We start from the raw sequence: 14217 nt of genomic DNA, 5'->3' as shown, positions 1-14217 counted from the left end.
TTTGTGGACGTTTTTAAGTACAATTCTGGAGTTACCAATTCTGTGTTACCCTAATTGTATAAGAATGATTTATAAGCAAATATGGACATTCTCTTAAGTCCTGGAGTTGCAGTTTATCCCACCACATATATCTAAGAGTAGCTGCTCTGTGTGCTTCACTGTCGTTTTATGGCCTGCTTATAGGAACTGCATGACAAGAATGATGAGCTGCAGATGGAGGTGGAAAAACTGAGATCCCTGCTGCTGCATGCAAAGAAGGCTAACTTAGCATGCTGCAAAATGAAGACCGACAACACTGGAGAAAGGCCCTTGCCTGGAAATGAAAAAGCTAGCATTAGAGGTGGGTAATGCAAGTCAGGCATGGTTCTTCAGAACAGCTTTCTGCATCCTGCTGAAATCTGGATGTATTGCATGCCTGATCCCAGAGTTGCCCACATAGAGGACATTCTAGAAGATGATTCAACACATCTGGATTTCACCAGGATGGGAAAGACTCTTCATGCAAGGAGATATTCAGGGCCATTCAACATGGTGAGAAGGGTTTTAAGCCTTTAATGTTTTCTGTTCTATGACACTTTTCCTCCACTTCAAGTTAGGGAAAGCAGTTGAGCACAGACACTACTGTGTTACTGTCTGGGTGTCCTGCTGCTACAATTCAGTGCTAAAGCTAAAGATGCATTTATTTTATTATTTATTGCATCCAATCTTGATTTGCTCTATGGCTAGAAGATGAAGGCTACAAGTTCTCATTTCATATTAAAACAGTTTTAAACTATATTTAATCATTGAATATGTTTTTTTTAAGACAACATTGAAAAGGATGATCATTTTCTTGGATACCAGCACCTACCAGCCACAGGCCAAAATGGTAAGGGATGATTGTCTAAAATCTCCCAAGCACTATAGCATTGTAGAATTTAAATAACCCTAATCTAATCCAATTCATTCCCTTATGAGTAAGATACTAGTATCAAAAGCATAATTTATATTTTTTTTCTTGATTCTTCCAGCGTGCAGCCCTTATGATTTTCCCAAACAACATTGTTTAAGGCTGTGGTTATTTTTTTTCCTCATAGATGTTTTATTTTTGAATATAACCTCCATAATTTAAATCTTGTAGTTAGATGTTAACCAGTATTTATTTTCTTGTCTCTATGTTTTTCTAATAATAAATTTACTTATAGATGACACTTTCATAACATCTGAACCCTATTCAGTAAGTATAGAAACAGAACTTCTGGTGGAAGAATTAAAAGAACAGAATCAAACTATGAAAACAGAGCTAGAAACTAAGGTGAGTAGGAAAATTCAAAACTTAGAATCTAATCAATAAGTATAGCACTTATAATCAGCAGAACTCAAAATTTTTGCATGAAATATCTCCACAGAGTAGTTTCAATGGAGGCACTGTTGAATTAGCCACAGTCTTCTAAGTTTTGTTGGTACAATGGCAACCATAATTTCTCCAATCTGAGTAAAGATTTATATCTTAACTCATTTATGCAAGTTGTTCAGCTTTTTGAAATCACTCTGATAAATGGTAGTATTATAGAAGCCATGCTATAGCTGAATGAGAGGATTTCTGAGTGTAATTTTATACTGGAAAGTAAGTATGGTCTAAACAAATTGATAATTAATTCCTGCAAACCATGCAAACTCCAGAAGAACAAGATACTCTTTTTTTAAAGATAGCTACTGTTTTCCTTAATAACATTAAAAATGCAAATCCTGGGAAAACACATATCAATAAAATATAAAAAAAAACGAACACAGGATAAAAATAAAACAAAACTGTTTAATACAAACAAGTTTGTAAGTAAAAGAATTACCAAGCTTTCATCGGCCCGACTGCCGACGTCATCAGGGTTGGGATGCTAGGTGATTAGGAAGCTTGCCTATATAGCTACCTGTCTCTGCACCCGGCTTCTAGCAACAGGCAAGACTGGAGTGACAGGGCTATGGGTGAGGCAGTAACAGCTGCTCTGGGAGGGGACAAGAAACTAACGATGTGTCAAGATCAGGTGTGGAAAACAGATGCACCGAAGCAGCTCAGAAGGAGAGAGAAAAGGGGGGGGGGAGAATAATGAGCAGGAAAATCTTAACAGCTGCTCCTTGCAGGATTGGGGACAATGGCAGCTGTAGGGGAAGATGACAGCCCTACAGGGTGTTTGAAATGCAGTTTGAGAGATCGCTCCAAAATGAGAGAGGGGGGGGAGAGATGGGGGGGCAGAGACAGCTTGACAGCCATCCCCCAAGCACTTGCACACATGCTAGAAAAGTAATGGAGGATCTGGACCTAACCACCGGGTCCACCAACAGGCTGCTGGATGTTAATCAACTTAGCACATTGCAGAGTAATACAACTAATGGGCCGATTACGCGCTCAAGAAGCCGGATGCAGAGACAGGTAGCTATATAGGCAAGCTTCCTAATCACCTATGATGTTGGCAGTTGGGCCGATGAAAGCTTGGTAGTTCTTTTACTTACAAACTTTACTTACAAACAGGTTTGTTTTATTTTTATCCTGGTGTTTGTTTTTTTCTATATTTTATAGCTATTATTTTGTATATAAATTCCACACACTGGAAATGTCAAATTTCTCAGATGAGGAAAGCATTTAAACTTTAAATAAATATTCTGAAATGATTTCTGGTCTTTTTTTAAAAAAAATACTGTTCTAGGTCAATTATTATGAATGGGAAATAGAACTATTAAAAAATAATTTTGAGAAAGAAAGGAAGGACATTGAACAAAGTTTCAAGATCAAGATTAGTGAATTGGAAGAACAAAAGAATGCCTTGGAAGAACTGAATATGAAATGCCATGAAGTGATTGATGGTTTGAAAAGCCAAGTTCAGAAGCTGGATCCTATCCAAGAAAAGAGATTTCAGAAGGAGAAGGCAGAAATAGAGCAGTGCTATGCTAAAGAAATTTCAAACTTAGGCCAGAGGCTGGCCCAGGAAAGGGAAAGATTGGAAGATGACTTGAAGATGAAGCATGTAATGGAGATACATTTTATGAGGTTTGGAAGAATTATATTCTTAGGATTTTAAATATGGGTACTTGCTAGTACCAATAGTAATTCTTTATGCATACGTAGGAAAAATTCTGCTATGTTAATACATGGTTGCATCTTTAAATGGAAAGTAAAAGTATACTTTCTGTATACTTTTATATACAAGTATAATTTCTGATGTCTTTAAGGACCCATGGATGCAGTTTTCTTGGCAATAATAAAGAAGCAGTTTGTTACTGGTTTCTTTTATAATGCTTTTCAGTTTCCCAGCCTACCCTGACATTCCTTGAATTCCTTTGAAGCCAAGCCTAGATACAACCCTGCTTGGTTTCAAAGCCTAGCCAAGATCAAACAGGTGCTACCATTTGCTGATACAACTTAGGAAGAGAGCAATAAAAAAACTATAGCAACATCTTTCCTTAGTAATAAGACAACTGTCTATAGTACAATATAGAGCAGTGATGGCGAACCTTTTAGAGACCGAGTGCCCAAAAACTGGCCCTGCCCCTGCTCCATCCCTGCCCCACCCCCACTCCGCCCCCACCCTGCCTGCCTGCAGGGCCACTCACCACCTCCAGGGCCCGCCGCAGATCGCCCAGGCAGCCCAGCAGTGCCATAGTGGCCACGTCCTCTGCCTGCGCCCCACAGCATCAACTGCGCGATGGGGCGTGAGGGCAGTCTTGTCTACGCTGCCTGGCTGCCATGTCCTTGGCTGTGCTGCTCCGCGTGGGCCACGCTCGGGGGTGACTCTCTCCTCCAGGGGGGCTGCTGGTGAGGAGGGAGTTGCAGGGGGAGGCAAGGCTGGGGCAATGGCACGTGTGCCCACAGAGAGGGCTCCGAGTGCCGCCTCTGGCATCTGTGCCATAGGTTCGCCACCACTGATTTATAGCCTTTTCTTTTCATCGTGTATCAAAATGATGGGGCTATTTTTGTGAAATGTGATAATCAGAACTAGGAAGTTGTTAGTTGGTATTTCTTCCAGTTATTCTTTATATACAGCCTAATTAGCTTTAGTATTTTCAAAAAAATAACAAAAATTAGTTCACAGAAATTATCTTTTATTTGTTATAAATTGTATGCTGCTTTTTTTAGGTGGCTCCCTAGTGACTACCTATAATTAACTCTATAAAGCTCTTAGAGTTTTTAAAAGCCTGCCAATAGAAGTTAACCTAGGTTTTATGAAAGCAGAGGCTTTCAACATACAACTTGAAGATTGACTCAGGAGAGATGGGTGGGTAGAGCACACAATGTTTACCTTTAATTTCCTATTCCATGAATATTCATCTTATAGAGGCACCCATTGTCAGATAGAAATCTTAGCAAAAGGGATATAAGTAGTCCTTGACTTATGACCACAATTGGGCCCAAGATTTCTGTTGTTAAGTGAGACATTTGTTAAGCAAATTTTGCCCTGTTTTATGACCTTTCTTGCCTCAGTTGTTAAGTGAATCACTGCAGTTGATAAGTTAGTAGCCTGATTGTTAAGTGAATCTGGCTTCCCCATTGACTTTGCTTGTCAGAGGGTTGCCAAAGGGGATCCCATGATCCCCAGGGACACAGCAACCATCATAAGTATGAACCAGTTGCCAAGCATTAGAATTTTGATCACATGATCATGGAGATGCTGCAAAGGTCATAACTGTGAAAAATGGTCATAAGTCACATTTTTCAGTGCCATTGTAACTTTGAACAGTTACTAAATGAACACTTATAAGTCGAGGACTACCTGTACTTGAGAATACTGCTAGCTCCATCAAAATTAGACTTGGCTGAGTTAAACCTGTCTTGAGCCAGTTCAGTGTTGTAAACTAAAATTATAGAGGTACAGTAGATCCATGAAAGACCATTTAGAGTGATTCCAAATCTCATTTTAATATTGATACGCAAAGTATGCTTCAGTTAATTATTTTTTTTCCAGGAAGCACATTGATGAATTGAAAATGGAAAAAGAGAAGATGATGTATGAAATAAAAGAATCAAATGACTTGGTAAATATATAAGGTGGCTAGAGTACCACTTGATCGGCCTTTTCACAGAGTCTGAATTTGAATCAGTGCAGTACTAGAAAGCTCAAAAGCCAAGAAGTTATACATTTCAGTCAAAAATAGGCAGAGGGGGCAGGGGGACATTTTAGAAGGATGAAACCATTATATGTTTTGCACGATTTATTTATGGCACCTTTTTTTTTAAAAAAAAAAAGGATCCAGTAGCAGGTAATGAGAAGGATCTGTGCCTGAATTTGTGAAGAACTTTTGCCAGTTATTGAAATATGGAAACTGGCTATTTTCAAATGGGACTCTTATTAATTATCCGGGAATTTAAACAGAAGCTTTTCCCACTCATATTTGGACATTATCAGGATTGAACCAGGGACCTTTTACATGCAATATATATGGGTCTTCCCAAGGGTTGATAGCACTGGACCTCATGGAAAAAATAACTTGTGTGCATAAAAAGTTGATTGCTGAGTTCCTAGATACATTTCAGCAGTTATTTTTCCTGCATCTTAAGTCAGGTGATAATTATCCAGACACAAACAAATCTAAAAAGAATTGGGCAACCTTAGAAAGTGGTTGGATAATCTTGAGTATCAATACTTCTAATCTTATCCATGTAACCAATGCTACCAAGGTTCAATTGAGAAATACTGGCTGGATTTGTACATTGTATTAATCCGTAAGGTGTTTGAGTCTGATTTGGCAGTTTATAGTTTATTGAATAATCCATGGTTAAACAATCAGTGGATTCATACACTATATGAATACAGTCAATGTGTTGCCCAGTAAAACTGTCTGATGAACTCTGTTTGAATTTCTAGCGCTAAATTGATCGCTGTGTACTTTCAAAAGTTTATTCTTAAAAATAATCATATCTACAATACCCTAAAGCTTTTGAGAATTAAGAATTATAGATTTTTATTTAATATTTTTGTATATAGGTTTACATTATTTGCCCTACCATCAAAAAAATCAGTTAATGTATTTTTTTAAAAAAAGCAATCAGTCCTTTAGTTCTAGAAGTTTTCCTCTTTCCTCCTTCCTTTCTCCAAGAAATCTCTGTAGCAATATGACACATTTGTTTTAAGACAACCCCTATTGATCTACTACTTGAATATAGGAAATCTCTACCTGATCCCTTGGGTAGTTTATAATCTTGTTTTGTGTACGCACAAATGTGATTATGATGAATATCACAACATTGAATGCCTGAAATCTTGTTTCAGAACAAACGCTACAAAGAGGACATCTTACAGCTGAACGCTAGGACTGCTCAGCTAAACCATGAATATGTTGAATTAAGCAGCAAGAATAAAGCCGGTCAGAAAACTACCAAGATACTGAATCAGAGGTTTGTTGAACTGGAGAGACAAAAAGAACAAGAAGCTATGATAGCCAAGCAATTTCGGGAGGCCTCTGTTGAGCTGAAAAAGGAGCATTTTCAGCAGAAGTTGACATGGCAGGGCGAAAAGGATATGCTAGATCAAGACCTGAAATCAGTGAAGGAAAAGGTAAGGCTGATCTAGGAGAGAGGTCACTGTGTTCTGAGTAAGATGACACTTCATAACGTCGTACTACAGTGATGGACAATCTGAGGCCTCAGAGCTGCAGGTAGATATTCAGTCCTCCTTTTGCAGCCGTTTTAGTTCCCCTGGTCATGATTTCTAAAAACTGATTGCACAGATACCATTTTGTGGTGGAGAGCAGATGAAAACCAGTGTAAGCTCTAAAATAGCCACGTTACAGCTGAGAAAAAGCAAATTTCCCAAATTCCCATCTCAAATGTGTGATATGGCCCTGCCTACTTTGCCTCCAAGTGTTGAATGTAGCCTGTGGCGTCAAACAACTGCTGACCTCTGCTGTAGCATTTCATGTAGAAAAATCTGTGATAAGGCAAGATAGCATTCAGATAACATATCTATTATGGAGATCATGAATGCAAGACTATTTTGCCTAACTATTTTGACTTTTAGCCTTGCCTTTTAACTTGGTGTAGGACGGGGTAGGCAACCCAAAACACTCAAAGAGCCACTTGGACCCGTTTCCCACCGAAAACAAAACACTGGGAGTCGCAAAACCCTTTTGATATCTAAAATGAAGATAACACCGCATATATCCTTTTTTACCTTTATTGTGTGTGTGTGTGTGTGTGTGTGTGTGTGTGTGTGTGTGTGTATACATACATACATACATACATACATATATATATATATACACCTATAATAAAGGTAAAAAAGGATATATGCAGTGTTATCTTCATTTGAGATGTCAAAAGGGTCTCTCTCTGTCTCTTTCCCTCCCTCCCTCCTTCTTTCTTTCTTTCTTTCTTTCTTTCTTTCTTTCTTTCTTTCTTTCTTTCTTTCTTTCTTTCTTTCTTTCTTTCTTTCTTTCTTTCCTTTCCCTTTCTCTCTTTCATCTCCCTCTCTCTTTCTCTCTCTCTTTCTCTCCTCCCCCCTCTCTCCAATCTTCTGCTCACCTGGCAAGCTGGCTTCAAGCTGTTCTCCAACAAGTTCAGGGGTAGGCAACCTCCGCTCTTTTATGACTCAGGGACTTCAACTCCCAGAATTCCTGAGTCAGCATAGCTGAGCTAGCTAGCTCTCTCCTGCCCTTCCTGCTTCCTGCAGAGACGCAGCAAAGGGAGGAACCCTGCCCAAATAAGCTTTTCAGTTCGTCGGAGAACACCGTGAGTCCACTCTTTTTTACACACATACACACAGAGAGAGAGAGAGACAGACAGACAGACAGACAGAGTGTAAGAGAAGTGCAAGTGCCTCTTTCTGTCTCTCTCTCTCTGCAAATGGCAGAGGAGGCTGGGAGCCACAGGGGAAGGCTCAAAGAGCCGCATGCGGCTCCAGAGCCACAGATTGCTGACCTGTGATGTAGGATTAGGATGATTTAGTTGATTGAGGGACAATATTTGTTGCCAGAGATAAAGTAAATAATAATACAGGCAGTCCTCAACTTACAATCATTAATTTAGCAATTGATTGAAGTTACAACAGCAATGAATGAATGGTGATCACAATCAATCCTTGGATTTCTGGCTACCCAAGCACCCTTATAGTCACATGATTGTAATATGGATGTTTGGGAACCCTGTTCACAAGAATAACCAGTTGCCAAGTGCCCCACAATCACATTTGCCACATTCCTAGAAAGTCAATGAGAAAATTGGCAGACAAAATGGGAGATCACTGGGATAAATCTTCCCCACCAACACACACTACCCAGCCCCTCTCCACTCACTATGCCAGGCATTTATGCAACTCCATGTACCTTTGTTAACCTGTGCAGCACTTCTCATGCATCTTCATGCACCCTCCTGGACCCACACAGCATCTCTTGTGCAATCCATATACCCTCCCTGACCCATGTGCCCCATTGCATCCCTGTGCACCATTCTGACCTGTGCAGTGCCTCTCATGGATGCCAGCACACCCTCTTTGACCTATGTGAGGCCTCTGGTACACTCTCACTTGCACACATCAACTCATGCTCTCCTGCACAACCTCCTTGATCGTGTGGCATCACTGCACACATCTCCTGATCGGTGCAGACCAATTTTCACACCTGTCCACCTACTCTCTCCCTACTACATCTCTCACATATTGTCTCTGACCTTCCCCTTGCTCCCTCTTCCTCTTGCTCCCTCCCAGCAGCAGCCAGTTACCTACCTATGGTCCTTCCAACTTCCTCCTGACTTTCCCACAGTTGTGTGAAGTTGGCAGGAAGTTACCTTGCCTAACAACTGTGGGATTCAGTTAACAATAGCAATTGGGATTGATAGATTACTGTTGCTAAGCAATGCAGTTGCCCTTTATAACTGCATCACTTACTGACAGAAATTCCCAATTCTCATTGTAAGTCAAATTCCACCTGTACACTAAAAGAATACTATAAATAATGTTTAGACAATATGCCTAATTAAAATACAAATCTTAGAATCCAAATTTGGGTGTAGCACTATTCCATGAGTTGAATTGTAATCTAGAAATTGTTTCCAAATAAGATTAAATTATATATCAAATTTAATTTTAGATAAAAAGTTAATTTTAAAAAATTAGCATTTATTTTACATATGGAGTGGAATTGACTTTTAGAATGATTTTTGGTATGCAAATATCTTGACTTATTGCTATGGTAGGTTTTTCTTCTGTAGTATTGCTAATCTTAGCGTGCCGGTCTGTCTTTTTCTCTCAAAATGTAGCTGTTAGAAGCCAACACCAGATTAAACCAAGCTGAGTCTCAGCACACCCATGAATTGCAACAACTAAAAACCCAGATGGACAATACAGTACCTAAAGATCTTCTTGTTGAGCTTGAAACCAGATTGGCAGAAGAACAGAAAACAGTCAGAAAGTTGCAAAGAGATCTAGACTTACAGGCAGAACAAATGAAATGGCAACTGGCTATTTATCAAGTAAGAAGGAAGTTTATTTAAGCCTTCATTTAGATTCCTATCAAGAATGCAGTTGCTGGTGTGATGAATAGAAATAAGCTGCTTAACTTGTTTTACCATGGTTTGTTGAATAAGTCATAGTGGGCCTTTTAACACATCTCTAAAGCTTAAACCAAAAGTTACAACTACAGTGGCTAGATTCACACAACATACTAAGCTAAAACTAAACCAGAAGTAATGTAGTTTCTCTCATTCTGAGAGAAGTCTCAGATTGTATATTCATCTTTTCCTCTCCTTAGGAGAAATAATCTACAAATCAATCTCAGTAGCTACTTTTTACTATGATTTTAAATTGTGGTTTAAAATGCTGGGCAATTGCTTAATAGTCAAGAGCGCAAAAACCTCTGATGAAAACAGAGTGTAGGTAACTGAAGCTTTTTTTTACAAGGAAACTCAGAAACATGTGTTGTGGTTAATGTTTCTTATCTAAAATGACTCATAAGTATTTATAGTGAAATACCAGAAGTTTGTGACTACCTTCACTATTAAATTTACGAGTATGATGAGTAGCTTAGGCTATTTCTTCTGGAATATAAAGAATCTTGTAGCAACTTTGCAATCAACAGTTGTTCTCAGGCCATTCCTTTAACTTTCATTTATGGTTAAATTGTGTTGGGATTTACAGTAAACAATGCTCAGAATTTATGCTCTTCTTTCTGCAGGAAGAATATGAAAACTCACATAGATTAATGGAGGAGAAATTGGGGGAGGTAGAAATGAATTTGAAAAATACACAAATGTTGCTTCAGGAGAAGATGTCTCAACTTAAGGAACAAGTAAGCGCAAGAGTGGATTTGTTGCTTTCTATGCATGGAGAAGAAATAGATCGTTAGAAATGGACAAATCGTTGTCTGTTGCTTGCAGTTTTAAAACAGTATATAGACAAAAGTTTTCTGGAATGCATAACAATATATACATTAAATTATCCTAAAGCAGTGGTGGCGAACCTATGGCACAGGTGCCAGAGGCGGTACTCAGAGCCCTCTCTGTGGGCACGCGCGCCGTCACCCCAGTCCTAGGCCTTCAGCTGGGTTTTATAAAACCTTTTCACTTTAGGCCTCCACTGCCATGTGCAAAAAAAAAAAAAAAAAAGTTCAATCAGTCAATTTCAACTTCTTGCGGGAAAAAAAAAGATCTTGCAAAGTTGGAATTGATTGATTGAACTTTTTAGTCCCACCCAGTCTGTCATTACCACTGCAGCCACGCCCATCCAATGGGCCATGCCCACCCAATTGGCCACACCCAGTCAATGGGCCACACCCACCCAGCACTTGACGATGCATAAGTGGGTTTTGGGTTGCAGTTTGGGCACTCAGTCTCTAAAAGGTTCACCATCACTGCCCTAAAGTATTTGCCTTCCCTCAATCAACAGACCACACTGAATATTGTGCAAGCAGGTTTCTAACCATTCACTCTACATACATGCACAAGTTCCAAATTAAAGAACAGAGAATGAAGAATTTATTTCATTATCTATCCCAAATATTATTACTTCCTTCTAATATATTTCAGCTTTATGTTTGTATTCCCAGTCATTTTCTGAGCAACATTGTTCAGTAGTTGCCATTGCCTTCTTCCTAGGCTTAAGAGAGAGTGATTGGCCCAAACTCACCCACCTGGCTTTGTACCTAAAGCAGTAATAAAACTCCAGTTCTTCTGTTTTCTAGCCCATGTCTTTAAACACTATATCAAACTGTCACTCGTAACTTTGAAATTGGTTACTAATTATTATTGCTCAAAGTTTCATCTGAAAAACCATTATTTTAATAAGCTGCGAAATAAAGTGGTTTTTTTCAGGATTTGTAGGGGCATAGCATAATTTACATGGAATCATTAAACACATTGTATTCTGCTGTTTTGTTATTGGTGTATCTGAATAGTAATTAATGGAATGTTCATTCCTTTTTCAGTTTGAAAAACATGCCAAGTCTAATCTATTGCTGAAGGACCTGTATGTGAAGAATGCACATCTGATGAAAATGCTGCAAGTTACAGAACAGATGCAGAAGAGCACAGAAAATAGGAACTTAATTCTAGAAGAAAAAATTTCATCCCTCAATAAGCTAGTTGGAGAAATCTCATTTGCATCTCTATGAATTATTCATTTAAATGAATCAGTTTCCATGAAGCTGTTTTAAGTGGCAATTGTTCTATATATTTCAGACTGAATACAAAAAACTATTCATTTCTCATGGACAGCACTCTATGAGATATCTACCACTTCAGAATAGGGAAAATACAAATGCTAGCTAAAAAAATTGGAGAAAAGTAAGCTAATATCTCAAAAGTGCTTTTTCAAGAGGCAACTGGACTTTCTTGTTTTTCTTTGAAAACATTTCGCTCCTCAAAGAAAAACAAGAAAGTCCAGTTGCTTCCTGAAAAACCACCTTTGAGGCAACCATGGCCTGGATGACTGAGAATCTCCACAGACAAGTAAGCAAATACATTTTTTGGAATTCTGAAGATGGAGAAACACAAGGTTTACAGCAATAAACATCCAATTTTTTTCCAATGGAAAAGTGTAACCATTTAGTGCCTTATGGATAATTTTCACAGAAACGGGATCTTCTAGTATCATTTGAGGACTGGACATTTCTTGTGATTTCAACTTCTTGTCCCTCTGTCTATACACTGGCTAAAGAGAATGTGAATGTGTGTGTAAAATATTATTGAATTAATGTGCTATTTTATTTTAGCAGAATTGTAAACAAGAACCCAATGAACCAAACCCCCCCCCCCTTATTTTTTTGCTTTAGGTGTCTGGAACATTTTAATTAAACAGAATCGCTATAGTTTGTTCTTATGCTGGTTTTTTATTGTATAAATGGCTTTGCTAAGTAGACATGTTCCTTTTGCTAGGGTGGCAAAAAATATTCATATTCATCCCCTGACTTTAATGGCCACAGCAGATACTGTGTGTTGTGCCACCAATGTACTCTTCATATCTTTAAAAGGAATTTGCAACATTTATGCTATTACCATAAAAATATGATTTCACCTGGATAACCAATGAGGCTCCCCTTTTCAATCTAAATTCAAGTGCTAGATTTTCAGTAGGAACGTTAGACATGTGACTGTCACTATATGCAAAATATTGAAATAAACTATGAGCTCAAAAGGGGATGATTGTGTGTTACTCGGGCTGGGAGAAAAGGGATGTAGCTAACTCCCATCCCCAGCTTGAGTTGATATAGGACCAAACCTGGATAAATAGATTTCAGAGAAAGCAACATTGCTATTTTTGCCAGCCAAGTCTCAGTAATACAGCTCAAATCCATCTCCTTGTCCACCATCAAATCATAAATGGATGCAGTCTTATTGCATGCAGACCTTGCATTTTCCAGTAGCACTTTAGGACCAGTCTAGGGATTCAAAGTTAGAAGATGAAATCACCCTAAATTGGACATCACCTTGTCTGGAATGGCCTAATACTGTTGTATTAATACCTTTGAGTTGCAATCTCAAAGGCCACAATACTATGCCTAGTAACTTAAATCATCCACAAGAAGTGCTGTTTCCTAGGAAAGGCAGAGACAAATAGGGATAATCATGCAGGCTGCCATTTCTCCATTCTCAGTAATAACTTGCAGAGATTGATAAAAGAAGCTACCCTGGTAGAAGATAATCTGAATGCAGTCCAGGAACCACAAAAAGGCATAGTGAGATTGTTTATTCCCTTAGCACTTTTTTAAAAAGCACTCTACACATAAATTAATGTTTTTCATGGCTCCTTGACTAAAATGGAAACATTCAGTTCAACCTGGGGATGTAGAATTTGTGCCTTATCTGAAATCACATTTGTAAGTAGAGAAAAACAACCCACCAATTTATATTTTATGTATTCATCAAAGAAAGGAGTTGTCAACCTGTGAATCTACACTTGATTTAGAATTTGCAGGGGATAATAAAGAACAAAGGGAGATGCCAAGACAGCAACAAATCTTGAGAAAGGCTTATTAAGAAATTGCCCACAGATGCAGCATCAAGAGGATACAAATTCGAACAACTGAGTGAGCCCTAACAGCAGGGAAGATTTATGTTCCAGAACTTGGGCTCGCAAAGAAGCTTTGAAAAAGAGATAAATCTTACAGGCAGTTTCCCCCCCCTCCCCCCATTTCCCTGTCCTTTAAAATCCCCACTTCAGTTCTGGAATAATGAGCAAGTGGAAATTAATGTATAGTATTTGTACTAATTGGAGAGGAAGAGACTACAAGAGAGTAAGCAAGCACATTGGGGGGGGGGATATACATTTGAAAGGAATGCCTTTGTGCTTTCTGTTTATTTAGCTCCTGGCTGGAGGCAAAAGAAAACCTTTAGGCTGAAATTCATTAGGATGTGCCAATTTCAGATAACAGTGGAAGCTGGCCCGGGGGTGCTAGTAATTAATCAAGGTCATTGAGCTTGTTAACACTAAGGGTCTCAGATGCCTGTGTTTAGCACATTTTAGGAAAATGCTGTGCTGTAAAGGAGCAGTTAAGGAGCAGGCAAGTTGTTCAAGCAATCTCTCCCCTCTGCAATGGAGGAAATTCTATGAAAAGAGGGAAAAGGAAAACATAGAAAACAGGAGTTGGGCAAACAGGCACAAGACAGGAGTATATTATTAGATGAGATACAAACCTAAATACATTTTCATAAATTAATTTGCCATTTCAGTCTAGCATTTCAGTCTCCATTTGGGATGGAGCTCACTTTGATTACTTTAAAGCAGGGGTGTCAAACTGCCGGCCCATGTGCTGGTTGCATCA

The 14217-nt window shown here is 38.8% G+C and overlaps 1 protein-coding gene across 5 annotated transcripts in view; it reads left to right on the top strand.

Moving 5' to 3' along the window:
• Nucleotides 1-12590, top strand: part of NINL (ninein like) — a 49428-nt gene extending 36838 nt beyond the window's left edge. For 4 of the 5 annotated variants that reach the window (XM_039320856.1, XM_039320859.1, XM_039320858.1 and 1 more), the window contains 9 exons: nucleotides 184-340; nucleotides 806-868; nucleotides 1185-1294; nucleotides 2682-3022; nucleotides 4935-5004; nucleotides 6240-6524; nucleotides 9221-9433; nucleotides 10135-10248; nucleotides 11383-12590. In XM_039320856.1, coding sequence (XP_039176790.1) covers nucleotides 184-340; nucleotides 806-868; nucleotides 1185-1294; nucleotides 2682-3022; nucleotides 4935-5004; nucleotides 6240-6524; nucleotides 9221-9433; nucleotides 10135-10248; nucleotides 11383-11568 — 1539 coding nt within the window. In that variant the 3' untranslated portion in view covers nucleotides 11569-12590. The remainder of the gene's footprint in view (nucleotides 1-183; nucleotides 341-805; nucleotides 869-1184; nucleotides 1295-2681; nucleotides 3023-4934; nucleotides 5005-6239; nucleotides 6525-9220; nucleotides 9434-10134; nucleotides 10249-11382) is intronic. The other variant, XR_005553895.1, reaches the window with a different exon arrangement.
• The last annotated feature ends 1627 nt before the right edge of the window (nucleotides 12591-14217 follow it).

Source organism: Crotalus tigris, unplaced genomic scaffold, assembly GCF_016545835.1.
Source record: "Crotalus tigris isolate CLP2741 ecotype Arizona unplaced genomic scaffold, ASM1654583v1 scf7180000023713.2527936, whole genome shotgun sequence".
NCBI classification, from domain to species: Eukaryota; Metazoa; Chordata; class Lepidosauria; order Squamata; family Viperidae; genus Crotalus; species Crotalus tigris.
This window is presented reverse-complemented; position numbering and strand designations above follow the sequence as displayed.